The sequence below is a fragment of the Oxyura jamaicensis genome, chromosome 1 (genome assembly GCF_011077185.1).
Source record: "Oxyura jamaicensis isolate SHBP4307 breed ruddy duck chromosome 1, BPBGC_Ojam_1.0, whole genome shotgun sequence".
NCBI lineage: Eukaryota > Metazoa > Chordata > Aves > Anseriformes > Anatidae > Oxyura > Oxyura jamaicensis.
Window position 1 is genome coordinate 39,674,061 of NC_048893.1, and position 13,859 is coordinate 39,687,919.

At 44.9% G+C, this 13,859-nt stretch overlaps 2 protein-coding genes across 3 annotated transcripts in view; both read left to right on the forward strand.

Annotated features, from left to right (window-relative positions):
- LOC118174869 (glioma pathogenesis-related protein 1-like) overlaps nt 1-1,274 on the forward strand; it is a 7,179-nt gene extending 5,905 nt beyond the window's left edge. The window contains exons 5-6 of the mRNA XM_035340587.1: nt 868-894; nt 982-1,274. Coding sequence (XP_035196478.1) covers nt 868-894; nt 982-1,202 — 248 coding nt within the window. The 3' untranslated portion in view covers nt 1,203-1,274. The remainder of the gene's footprint in view (nt 1-867; nt 895-981) is intronic.
- Nucleotides 1,275-2,726: 1,452 nt separating this feature from the next.
- Nucleotides 2,727-9,656, forward strand: LOC118160525 (glioma pathogenesis-related protein 1-like). 2 transcript variants are annotated; one of them, XM_035315305.1, is made up of 6 exons: nt 2,727-3,012; nt 6,501-6,843; nt 7,558-7,667; nt 8,679-8,761; nt 9,314-9,340; nt 9,424-9,572. In XM_035315305.1, exons 1-5 carry the CDS (start codon nt 2,833-2,835, stop codon nt 9,327-9,329), a joined length of 732 nt encoding a protein of 243 aa, XP_035171196.1. In that variant the 5' UTR covers nt 2,727-2,832; the 3' UTR covers nt 9,330-9,340; nt 9,424-9,572. The 2 variants fall into 2 exon arrangements, with proteins under 2 accessions (XP_035171196.1, XP_035171195.1); XM_035315304.1 differs by having other exon boundaries at nt 2,734-3,012; nt 6,501-6,746; nt 9,424-9,656.
- The last annotated feature ends 4,203 nt before the right edge of the window (nt 9,657-13,859 follow it).

The following is a 13,859-nucleotide window of genomic DNA, read 5'->3' on the forward strand; positions in this document are numbered from 1 at the left end:
AAAAAAAAAATATGTATAGTTATGAACCAATAATCAGGCTGTATTGAAAAACACACTTCTACAGTTTTCTGAAATACCACAGTGAAAGCCTGTTTTTCCACAGCAGTTTTCAGCTGTGGACACTTGTCGTTACACCTAGTTCCAGATTAGTCAGAACCAGTGTTTTAAATAATCAGAGAGTAAAAAGTATGCAACAATGTCTTAAATATGACTTTTGTACAGAGGTTTAAAAGAGATGTTCTCTACTAGCCAGGCTCTAGATAGCTTCAGCTGTAGAAATAATAGAGCATTTGGTTATTCTTATTTCCTTCTGTGATATCCTGGCTGACTCATCTTGAAGTCACAAGCTGATGCACCACAGAAAGACTGGAAGCATCACAAAGACTAGGGGGAGGGAGAGGAGGAAGAGAGCTTTTTAAGAGCTAGATCCTAGAACCAGTTTTACCATATTTTCCTATAGGACAAATCACAATTTCAGTAGGGGCACATGTGCAATCCTGCAAAGGCATCAAAGCTCTAAGTAAAGGTCTGTTTCTCTGACAAATTTTGTAGTTAGATTTGCCTGTTTCTAACTACTTACGTTTATTTTGTGTCTTATTTTTATTTACTTCCCTCCTCCCCATGCCACAAATACTTCCCATTGCAGCTGCTTCTCTTCTGCTTCTCCTCCTGCTCAATAAAAAGCACTAACCCCACCTCAGTGGGGAGCCCCCCTTGCTGACCGAGTTCCCCCCCGCCAGATGCTTGCGACACCAGCTGGCAGAACCGCTGCCATCAGCCAGGCAGCAGCATTGGCATACCTTTTTATGTTAAGAAACATCACTGAGTGACAGTCACATTTATGTCCTTTTTCTGATCTCTCCACAGTAAATGCAGAACGTGAGAAGCTGTTAAGTACGTATCCAATTGGTCTTCGTTGCTTTCCTATGAGTGTGGCTCAGCTGGACAGGTTCTAACACCTATTTCTTTGCTGTTTTTAAGGTTATGCCAACTGGTATCCAGACTGGGACACGCAGCCCCAGCCACCGCAACCCCGTCCCCCCCCGCCTCCAGACCACACACCCCCAGCTGGGCAGCCGCGTCCCTCTTGTGACCCCGGCTGTCTTAGTGTCTTGATTTTAAGGCTGCTGTTTTTGGTACTGAGCGCTGTAGGTACTCTCTTAGTACAGCAGTGGTTTCCACACACGTTTATATATGAGTAATGATCATTTAAGATGCTGACAGTGATCACACCACTGTATCATTGTCAGGAAACTGCACACATTTAAAAAAAACCTCCATTATTTCTCCATTATATTTGTGATGTTCATCCACCATAGAAAGAGCTGCTTCTGCTTCAGGGAAAGGATTAAATGGCAGTGCACAGAGGGGAGGGCGGGTAGACTAGATGATCTCTGTGATTCTATGATATGCAGCAAAATTTCACAATGCAAGAAAACTCACATTTAATTTCACCACTGTCAGTTCTTGTCTTCTGCCATCTTTCATACTAAGAGATAAGTAATGTTTTAAATTAAAGGCTTTAAATAAAGATTTAGAGAATATACATATATACATCTAGTTACTAAGGAATAAATAGTTTGCTTAACAAAATAATGTTGTCAAAATTATGCATCAAGACCTTAAATAAACAATACAAAAACAAAACAATTATTGTGTTTGCCTTTAACAGACAGGACCTGAATTGGCAGAAGGGATATTGCACATGATGTAACATCATGCTCAGCAATAAAAAACAGTAGAGGAAGAAGGGGGCAGAAGTGGCTTCCAAAGCGGCCACTGCTTGGAGACTGGGCACCTGTGTGCCTGTGGGGGCAATGAGCAAATTGCCTTTCTTTTTTTTTTTTTTTTGGTACTTTTCCCCTTCTTTCCACACCTACTGAGCTGTCTTTATCCTGACCCATGAGTTTTTTCACTTTTGTTTTCCTCCAGTCCTGCTGGGGACAGGGAGTGAGCAAGTGGCTACACTGGGTGCTTGACTGCTGGCTGGGGTCAACCCACCTCCTCAGTATTAACGATTGGCAGTGTGAGGAAAGGGCAGTGGGCCTGGGCAGGGAGTGGTGGGCGTGTGAGGCAAAGTGCCTGGGACATCAGCTCCCTCCTTCTGGCTGCGGAGCCCGGCATGGGTGCTGGGCAAGAGGCACGAGGCAGCACCAACCTTCATGGCACCCAGCTCTGCCTGGGTGAGTGATTTAGGAATTCCTAACACCCGGGAGGAAAAATGGGTAGTAACATGTACCACGAATGTGTGGTCACAGGAGAAACACATCAGCAAGTGCAGCATGTGTAAGTTGTCGTTCTCAACCAAACTTACCCCTCCAATAAATCAGTGTACAAGCACAATGATTGCTCATGCTAGAGCAAAACTCACAGTTCACATCAATTATTTCTCATTGCATTTTGGCTCAGAGGATCAGCCTTAAGAGCAGTGTTGTTTTAATGAAAACCAGAAAAATTATCCAAAACTTTATTGCAACATGTTTTGACTGCTGTGGGTGGGAGGAAAGGGCCAAAACCCAAAACAATGAAAAGCCAAAAGTTAGGAGAGAAGAAGCTTGCTCAACACAATTAAAGAAAAAGAAGTAGAAAAGGAAAAAGAGAGAGAGAGAGAGAAAGCTTCTACAGCTCTGATGCAAACTTGCAGCTTAATTTCCTTATTCTCATAGCAACGCTCTGAAATATGACTCATTTCCTGTGACAAACTCTATATTCAATTACCATGGCTAAGATAAGTCCAGCCCACAAGCCTTCGAAGCAAAACGCTGCCAGTGGAGCACTTCATTCAGCTGAGTTATTCTGCTCTTTAAGCTGGAAGACCAGAGGCTGAGAATCATGACGAGCAGATTTTTCACTTGCGTGCTGGCTTTACTGCGTTTCTGCCTTTCTTCTGGCTCCTATGCACCACAGACGTTGCCTGATATTGGAGATGCTGAGTTTATTGAGGAATGTGTGAGAGAGCATAACAGATTCCGGTCTGAAGTGAGCCCACAAGCCAGCAACATGCTCTACATGGTAAGGGGATCTTCACAGCTTATGTGCAAGCGGGCAACATTGATTGTTGTGGTGTTTGCAGTTCTTAAAGATGATTTCTGTAATCAACTGTTAAAAAAAAAAAAAAAAAAAAAAGGTGGGGGGAAGGAAAAAGAAAAAGAAACAGTCTCCTGGAGTCATAGCAGCAATTCCTTTTTACAGCAGATAAGGCTCTGATTATCAGGTGGCTTTATACAGTTGGGTATCTGTATAGTTTTGCCTGGCTCAGTTTCTTTATCTGAAACTCAAGATTTCAACCCTCAACCTGGTGCTGTAGCTGGTGCTGTGAAAAGCCTCCTCGTTCCAAGGCATCGGAGCTCAACAGCCCGGGGTGTGATTTATGTGCAGACCTCAGCACAGCCTTTCATACTAGAGTTGGTGAGGGCGGAGAACATTGCCAAATGGCTTTGGAGAGTTTTGCTTTAGCTTTCTCTGCAAATCTCTCACGGCCTGAGCCAGCAGAGAGCTATTAGCAGTGGTTCCTAGGCACCGAGCTGCAGAGGAAGCCAAAACAAATGCAACAAGTGCAGCAGCGGTGGTGGCTGAAGGCATCAGGTCCTGCACCACAGTGCCCATCTGTCTCTGCAGGCAACAGCCTCTGGAAGCAGCCACCTCATGTTTAAGATGGCTTGTGGCACTTGGGAAGCTGTAAATGCACGCACAAAGCTGCCTTACAGGTTGAGAAGCTCACCTCTGCCTGATCTGGGAGGTGTTGTTCAATTCCAGAAGCCTGGGAGCTGCCTCTTGTAACAGCCACCACCTTCTGTGCTTTGGTCAGGTAATGCTTGAGATATAAGGTTTCTTCGTGGGATAATGGGCAGAGGTCTTTCACCTGGACCATAATGGTTGTCCTAATGCTTGCCCCTCCTCTTGCTCCCCTCTCATCATCTCACATGGTCACCACCAGAAGAGGACATAACCCCATCCACAGTTAGCAACACCTAAAACAAAATTCAAAACCAGCTCCATTTACATTTCAACCATCATACACCAAAACAGAAGTGTCCATTAGGGAGGTGTGTTGTGGTTTAACCCGGCCGGCAGCTAAACACCACACAGCTGTTCGCTCACCCTCCCCCCTCCCTCTCTGGGATGGGGGAGAGAAACAAGAAAAAAAAATGAAACCTATGGGCTGAGATAGAGACAGTTTATTAGGACAGGAAAATAATAATAATAATAATATGTACAAACAAGTGATGCACAATGCAATTGCTCACCACCCGCTGACCGATGCCCAGCCTATCCCCGAGCAGCCGGCCCCCCACCCCGGCTAGCCACCCCTATATATTGTTTAGCATGACATCAGATAGTATGGAATACCCCTTTGGCCAGTTTGGGTCAGCTGTCCCGGGTCTGTCCCCTCCCAGCTCTTGCTGCACCCCCAGCCTGCCCGCTGGCAGGACAGAGCAAGAAGCTGAAAAGTCCTTGGCTTGGTGTAAGCACTGCTCTGCAACAAGTAAGACATCAGTGTGTTAACATTAGTCTCATCCTAAATCCAAAACATAGCACTCTACCAGCTACTGGGAGGAAAGTTAACTTTCTCCTAGCTAAAACCAGGACAAGGTGTAAGCAAGCAGCTAGCAAGCTGTTTCCTGTAGATAACTGTCCACCTAGACACGTAAAAGTGAAGAATATGAACTCAAGGCATATCTACCTTTCAGAAAAAAATAAAATAAAGAAAATACTAGTCAGAAACTCCTTTAAGTACAAGTGACAAAGCTACAATTGTAATACATTTGTTATAAAATAAAAATACTGATCTACCTTTTTTTTTTTTTTAACCAGACAAATGTGAGGCCTTCTTCTCATTCACCCCTTCACAGTCCCCTAAAGCACTGTCTAGGTCTATTCCAAACCAGCAGAAAGATCTTCACTGCTTTTATCAAGGCTTTCACAACAGTGACTGCTCCTGCATCACTTTTCAGCAGTCATACAATCAGTTTTCCTTCCCTAGATCAATGAACAACTCATCTTAGTTACAAAACCCAAACTGAAAAATGGTTCCTGAAAAACACCCACCTCCAATGACTATTTTCCCAAACAGCAATGATATTTGTAGGCAAACCTCCTTTTCCTGTGCTTTTTTCCTCATGCAGTCTTTTTGGATAAATGTGGTTTTGTAAGCAAACTATGATTAAAACTACACCTAAACTAAAGACCATTCTGGACTATAAATCTCTGCCCATTGCTTTTTCAGCCAGCTGAAACATTCATACAAAAAAGGCAAGGAAACTTTACACTGAGCCGTTATTATTAATACTGCTATGGGATGAAGGAGAAAAGAAGGATGCAGACTCTTAAGCAGAATCTGGAAAACAAGACTGCAGAGCACTAAGTTCCACCAGTCACTGCCATACAGCTTTCGTTGTGGTCTTCCTCTTACGAGCTCACAGCATTGCCAGAATGTAAACTGCAGCCTCTGTCTTGACTTGCAGAAATGAAGATAACTTGTGAACAATACCGGGTTTTGTTCATCCTCTTTAAAGGCTATCATCTAAGGAATTATCAGCTGTTCACTTCAGTTAAGACCCTCTGCCCCCAGGCTTACCTTTAATATTCAACATGCGAAGTTTCTAGGCAATTTATTTTTGTGTTAGTTTTGTAGGAAAACTCTCACCCCAAATGTTTGCCACAGGGAGAAATGGAAGACATAGGTTACAAAATATTTTCAGATCTCTGTAGATCTCTTTTGATGTGATCTTGCAAATTTTAATTCTTACTGATAGCATAAACTTAACAAATATTATTTCAGACATCTTCAGTACCAAAAAGCTATATTATGTAAAACAGACAAAAAATCCAAGAACCTCCAAGTCCTTTTCCTCTACCACCGTTAATGATCCACTCAAGACAGCTTCTCTAGTGGTTCTATTATTTGCAGAAGCAACCAGGAAATTTTAATCCATACACAGAAGGACAAATAAATTTTCATTAAAAATAAATAAATAAATAAATCCCAAATTATCCAGCAGTGCTGAACAACTTAGTTTTCACGACACAAAGCTGAGCTAGAGCTACAGGCACACAGTGGTGGCTCTACGTTTCTAGCAGGCACAGCACTGTGTTTGCTTAATCAGGTTGTGTGCACAAGAAAACCCAGAGGAATCTGGTGACACCTCCAGTGCAAACAGAAGACATTTTTATAATATAATGGCTTAAATAACAGCTCTCCGTAGGACTGAATAGCAAGCGAGTGAGTGACTCCACAAATATGCATTCAGTGCTAACATTTGAAGTGTCAGCTATTGTTGCCCATCACCCCAAAATCTTCCCCACGTTTCACGAGTGACAAAATTCCCAATAGAAACAAACCTACAAGCCAATTTACTGGGCAGAATTGTCTCAGCAGAAGCAAAAACCACACTAACCCGCAGCATATACACTGCTGAGCCCCAGCTGCCCCACAAGTTGCTCCTCATTACTGCATTGCTAAGGTACCCAAGCCATTTTCTCTTGTCTTTATCTTGCAGAGTTGGGATCCAGATTTGGCAAAGACTGCGAAAGCCTGGGCGAAGAGATGCCAGTTTATGCATAACACACACCTCAAAGAGCCAGGGCAGACTCACCCTAGGTTTACCTCTGTTGGAGAAAACATCTGGACTGGCTCGCTCTCGATATTTTCCGTGCAAGGAGCCATCAACTCCTGGTACAAAGAGGTCAACTACTACAGTTATACCGACAATAGTTGTAGAAGAGTGTGTGGCCATTACACACAGGTAGGCACTGAACTTCTCCACCTGAACCAAGAACTAGCCTTGCCATTTGGACACAGGAATTCTAGATTTCTGTCCAAGATTCAACGAACCAAGTGCTGCAGTGATTTTTGGTGCCTGTATGCATGAGATGTTCTTACATCCCCCCTTTCGGGAGGAAAAGAGCCACTGCATTTTATTATTTATTTACTGATTTTTACATACCCCAGTTGTGTTTTGTTTCCAGGAAGAAAACAGGACGGCCATCAGATGACCAGGTTTAGCCAAGCAGTAGCCAAAAACCAGGAAGTGGCAGTGGCTGTGGGCTGCAGTGTGCGGTGGGACGAGGTCCCCTGTTGGGCCGACAGCCTCCATGTGGCACTACGAGCCATGGCAAAGGCTGATGAAATGCCCCCACATCAGGCTGGGACACATGGGGCACCTATGCTACAGCTGAGTGCTGCCAGCACATAATGAGATGGCTGCAGCTCCTGCAAGCATCACTTCTCCTAACCTTTTTTTCCTAACCACTATTCCCAAAGAGAAAGGACAAAGAGAGGAATGGGAGTGCCACTGCCACACAACCCTGCAATTGTTAACCTCAGTTATCAGAGAGCAGGGCTGCTCACAACCGGGCCTCTAGGGACTGGATTTAGATCTGAGGCTGTTCAGTATTTTCCATGGAGATAAACTACTGCTCTCCTCTGGAAAGTTTGCCCAAGGAGCACTCCTCAGCCCATTTGCTGTGTGGCACAGAGGAGGGCAGGGCTTTTCCCTCATGCTTCAGATGTTAAAGCAGATATTCATTCACTAACATTCGGGTCTGTCTTTTCAGATCGTTTGGGCTCAAAGCTACAAGGTTGGCTGTGCTGTCCACTTCTGTCCCATGGTGCAGTACTTCTCGGGAACCAATGCAGCACACTTCATCTGCAACTACGGGCCGGCGTAAGCTTTTCCATGACAAATATTTCACAGGGGTTGGGTTCTGCCCCTTCTTCCCTCCCACAATGTGCAGCATGATCGGATCAGCCCATTTTCACGTGTTTGTGGGCCCCCAAAACAGAGAAAGATGCACACCCAGCCAAGCAGCATTTTTTCACTAAACAGGGGCTGTGTTGTAGCCAAAAAGCAGTGGCACCGGTAGAAAGGGTAAAATGTAAGATACTGAAATGAGCCTACTTAAGTGATCATCTGAAAATTATTCCCTTGCTTCTCAGTGCCAGGGTGGCCCCAGACAGTTGCCAAGGTGCAGAACCAGAGTCCCAAAATGTTTACACATATGCCTGCGGAATTAAACCTCCAGGTCAATGGTTTGGGTAAATATTGAAGTGTGCAGTGCTTGCAGATGCAGGCTGGGCTTTAGCACTTTTGGATTCACAAGGCTGGGGCTGCTCAAAGCAAAAGTTTATCCAGGGGTCGTTCATATGCATATTGGCTGCACCTGGGATGGAGGGTTTCTACCTTTTACCAGCTAATTAATGCCAGCATCTAATTTCCATTAGAGGTGGCTTTTGAGCTGGGTGAGCACACTGCAGACAGACTGCTGTGTGACAAGAAATGGGGCTGTGTCACAGCCAGCCCTGCCTGCATCACATCCTGCCCTGGGCACGGAGGGACATGGGGGCTCTGAAAATGCCTGCCGAGCCTCAGCCCCCAGCATGTGAGGGCAGGATCCTGCCTAGGGCTGCCCAGCCCTGCTGGGTCAGAGCACGAAGGTCACTGCCAGAGCACGAAGGCTCTGCCATGGGTGCCGGCAGCCTGGTCAGACCTTCAGGGGGCATCCCGGGAACTTGGGTACATCTTGGGCTAGGGGGGAATTGGGAGGTCAGGGAGGGCAGCCCCCCAAAAGTTCTCCATCACCACAAGTGAAGCAAACCCAAGCTGAAAAACAAACGAGCAGCAGGAATTGGCATCCTCCTAATGGCAGGTTCAGAGCAGTGTTACTTTCCTTCACAGAGGGAATTACGCCAGGCACCCCTACGAGACGGGAGCAGCGTGCAGCAAATGCAAGGGCGATCAGTGTGCCAACAGGCTGTGTCGTAAGTAGACAACCACCCTCCTCCACAGGCACACGCAGAAGAAGCACACAGGAGACACTGGCAGAAGGGATACTGTTGTCCCAAATACAGTCTGAAAAAAGATGCAATCAGAAGCCACAATAGCAGTGATGCTCAGGGATATTAAAGGTGTTCAAACACCAGCAACACAAGAAGGAGAGGAGGTTCCTGATTGACGGGTTAGCTTGGCATCAGCCACAGAATGCAGTTCTTAAACATAAGCACTGGGCAAAAAATAAAAATAAAAAGTAAAAAAAAAAAAAAGTGACATTGTGAAGTGTGCGTGGGAGGTGAGTCCTCTCTATGCCAGCCATTAGCAGGGGGCAGTCAGCAAGATATGACCAAGCAAATCCCCAAGAGTCACTGCAAGGCTCTCCTGAAGTTGACAGGTCCTTGTTTCTGGTAAGAAATGCAGCTCCCACTGCTGTGTTTCTTCTCTGCCCACTGTCAGGCTCATAGCTAATTCTCTTTTGTTTAGATCAAATTATTTACAATGTCTAAGCCTGCTTACATTTGCTTCTTTTCTCTCTCCAGGAAACACAGAGCGTGACAAAGTCATTAGTAAGTACCACAGATGTCACTGCTTCAATTTGTTGTCCTCGGCACAGTTACACTTAAAAACCAGTGATCTGTTTTCTTTCCAGCTGATTCCAAGTGGTATCCAGCCTGGGACAGACCTGCCTGTGATGAGTACTGCATTTCTGTCATCGTTTTAAGGCTGCTCCTCCTTATTCTGACAATCCCAGCTGCCTGGATCCTGCCCAAGTACTGGTCCATAGCACCTGCCAGTGAGTAACGCACAGAAGACTGCGAGAGCACTTAGGTTGATTTTTTCCTTTCCTGTTCGTAAGCTACTGGCAGTACACACAAAAAAAATGGGTAGAGACAATGTTTGAATCCCTGGGTGATTTAGAAATACAGAAATACTGTCTTCAATTCATGGAGGAGCCAGGAGAGCTGACAAGGAGCCTTCTCGTCGTTCAGAAGCAATAACTGGTTTTAAATTACCCACTTATTTTTACAAAGCAGAGCAATGTGGGAGGGATGAGGGGCATGGAGCAGCTGCCTACCCCACCTCCCCAGGGAGGGCTGCAGGGTGGCCAAGGAGAGGGCAGAGCAGACACCTCTCTCATGCCTATTACACTCTCTGGGAACTCTCCTCCAGCAAGGTGCAGCAGCATGGTATTGAGTAGTCTGGAGATTTTTTTTTTTTTCATTTAAACCTTTTCTCTATTAATTTTTGGACCTACCATGCTCACTTCATCCAGTGGCAGGCAGTGTGTTGCCCCATCTCATAGTGCTCTGGGGCCACTGGTATTTCTCTTTGCTTAGAACTCTGTGCCAAGACACAGAGCTTCACGTGTGTGACTATGTACCACCTCAATTTTTTATTCTTATTTTTATTTTTTTTCCTTAGCATGTTTTTTTTGACTGCTGCTTCAAACAATAAACCATTATTTCCTGCTCCCCATGCATGGCAATCGTGTATCTCCAACATGATCTAAAGCTTAACTGTTTCTGCACAAGACCAAAACCAAAACCAAATACGTTCAGCCCCAGCCTGCACAGTGCTGAGAACCATGATGCTGAGAAAGGCAGTACAAAGCTCCAAATAAAATCATGCTGTGCCCATAGTGGCTACCAAGGGATGAGTCTCCTGGAAGCCGTGCCTCTGGAGCAGGCAGAGAGCAGCCTTCAGCCGGGCACTTCTGCTGCCAGCCACTGAGGTTGAGGTTGCAGCTGAGGTTGCAGCAGAGCAGAGCCGCAGGAGCACAGGGATGAGTTTAGTGATCTGTATCTATTCAGAGGCAGGTTTAGACACGTATGTACCATGACGCTCTGCAGGGCACAGGCACACACTTCCAGGAAGCCCCGCTTGCTGCTTCCTTTCGTGGTCCTGCCCTTGCAGTTTCTGTCAGTGTGGTTGTATACTTGCTTCCAGTGCCACTGCTGAAAGTACTGCAACAGGGACCCAAAGTTGCTCTTGTTATTCTTGCAGGCAGTTAGTAGCTAGCACTTGAATCATCTCAGCATCACAGCATCTCCTGAATAAATCATTTTTCAAAATGCAAATATGGCTGGGAACAGAATTCCTAATTCTCTTCCTTGCCCTTGGTTTGTCTTTACATTTAGTTTGCGTCAGAGCATCTGCAGCGGAGACGTCCCAGTCACAGACAGGCAGGGAGCAGTTTCTTCTCCACAGTCCAGCGCCAGTGCCCCAGTACTCCCGCTGGCCCATCTGTGAGGGAGCCAAGCAACTCTGATTTCCAATCTAGGCAGATCAGAGTTTTCAAAATAAATAAATAAATCAATAACAAACAAAAAACATAGCAAAATCAAGGCTGTGGGTCTACCTGTTAAAAAGGGCAGATACTTTCCCTCCCATTTTTCTTTTTGCCATTTTCTTTTGAGCAATACTCAAACTTCAATTTTCATGTACTGCAAAGTCCCATCTGAAAACAAAACAAAACAAAACAAAACAAAAACCAATAAGGACAATAACAGGCATACTGGCAGCAGGACGTACCCTACACATGCCCCCTTGCACAGAAGGGCTCCCACACCAGTGTCTGCCCCACTGAAGCCGCATGCAGTGAGATCCTACTACCGCAAAGAGAAATGCAGGAGAGGAAAGACTATATACTGCTGTGTCCAGAGAGCAAAATGAACTCAGCAGGAATTCTCCCCTGCTAAGTTTAATCTATGTTTGGTCTCCAGGAGAGTAAACAGAAGGAACACAGAGACCTTAAAGTTCAAAACATTCACAGCGGTCACTGAACTACATACCTTAGCAGCTCTAAGGGAATTCCATAGAAAAGTCTTCATTAAAAAACAAAACCAAACAGAACCTGTAAATCACTGGGTCTCAGGAAAACAAACAAACAAAAAAAACAAAGTGGCAACTTTCAAAAACAAAAGCAAACAAACAAACAAACAAACAAAAACGGCCCACCAACTTTAAAATCAAGAAGCCAAAGCTAAGCAAATACTGCATCTCATTTTTAAAGGTATACAAAAATGCTGGTGTTTAACTCCTAATAATCAAACCCCTTAGAGCCACTCATACTTTTCTTATGGTATATACCCATGACTTCCATAAGAAAAATGCAAAATACTGATATACATTCATCCACCAAGTACATTCTTGTTAGTCTGTAAACTCTAAAATCAGTTTAAGGTGATAATTTGCAAAAGTTATTTCTGAATAACTGTTTTCTATTTCTGAAAATACCAAAATCACTTCAACCTTCCAAACCCATTTTATTTTCTATTCTTAATTTTTATACAAGAGTTAGAAATGTACAGCCATATTCTCTCTGAAAACAGGTGTGAAACACACTAACAGTAACCCCACGTAGGCAGTTACAATTAAAATGTAGATAAATCCTTTAGTTTAATTTGCCTACAAGAATGAAGGCTCTTTCTTGATTTTCCAGTTTAAGTAAATAAATGTCTAACCAACAATCCTTGAAGCCTGTCAACCATAACAAGAAGATTAAGCACAACGTGCAACACTTTCATCCCATGACAACAGTAAGGCAAGACTCCCAGAAATCTGTTAAGTTTTACTGTGGTTAGAGACTTGATGAAAAATCCACATCGATGCTTGAGCTGTGGGTCCAAGATTCAAAAAGCACACCTTCATGGAAGTATACATACATATTTTAAGGTCAGGCTGCCACCAAGCTGTAGTACATTTTCCTACACTGCTATTCAGGTAGCCATGCAGTTAGCTCATCCAGTTGGAAAACAATCACTCTTTTTGTAGGGTATTTTAAGCCAAATCAGGTTCATCAGGAGTATCTGAGTTGGAAGGTACCCACAAGGATCATTGAGTTCAACTCCTGGGTCCCCAAAGGACCATACCAAAAAAAAAACAAACAAATAAAATCAGACCATGTGGCTGCGAGAGTTGACCAAATGCTTCCTGAATTCTGGCAGGCTCGGTGCCATGGCCACTGCCCTGTGCCCAACCACCCTCTCGGTGCAGATCCTTTTCCTAACACCCAGCCTGAACCAGGCCTGCCACAGCTTCAAGCCATTCCCTCAGGTCCTAAAAATGCTATTTCAGGTTTCTGAAATAAAATGCCAACCTGCAAGGCCAGACAGCCTTTAGTATCATGGAACCAGACCTAAATTGTAAATTTTAACCTTTTAAACAGCAAACAGGGAGCTGCTATCTGTGTAGGCCCTCTGCAGTGAAAAGGGGCCTCATGCAGTCCAGGCTGTAACTGAGGACTCTCCCTCCACTAATATGTTCAGGCTTCTTCCCTGGCTATCATCCAATTCCTCTTTACAGGCTTCTGGCTCTGAATGTTGTTCTCTTGAAGCACCTGCTGCATGAGAAGTCTGAACTACCTGACTGAGACTGAACTTGGTTCTCCCCATTACACCATCAACTGCTACACATCTGTCAGTGTTTCTTGTTGCCCCTCTCCACGCTACCCCAGCCCGAGAGACAACATCGATTGGCTGCCAAGACGTCTGCTCCCCGAGCAGGGACACCAGAGACGGACGCTACATGTCTAGCTCAAGTGCCAATTTATTGCTGCGCAACATAGCCTCTTATATCCCTACACGCGACCGCCCCAGATACTTGTGACCCCTTACTCCACCCACTATCCCTCCTAACTTTTCCCCACATTTCTAAAAGCTTTTCATAGTGGTGATATCACTAAACGCATCAGCTTCCTATAATTTCTGAGATAGGTGTATGTGATTGAATTACCATTTTCTCACTGAAGCATCTGCTGAAGTAGTATTTTCCTGACTGATTTTCTAAGCAATTAAACTGCCATTTATGAATGATAGGATACCTTAAAGGACTGAGTTTCTTCCCCAGGAAATAAGTTTCAAGAAGCGATCACACAACGGAAAGGCTGTATTGGGCTTATGTGGCAAGAGTGTGGTAGCAGGGGGCTGCAGGGGTAGTGTCTGTGAGCAGAGCCCAGCAGCTGCCCCATGTCAGATCAGAGCCAGCTCCAGACCGCTCCAAAAGCGACCTGCTGCTGGCCAGAGCCGAGTCAGTGAGCAATGTTGGTTGGGCCTTTGGGAGAGCAGAGGTAAGAAAGGGAGAAAA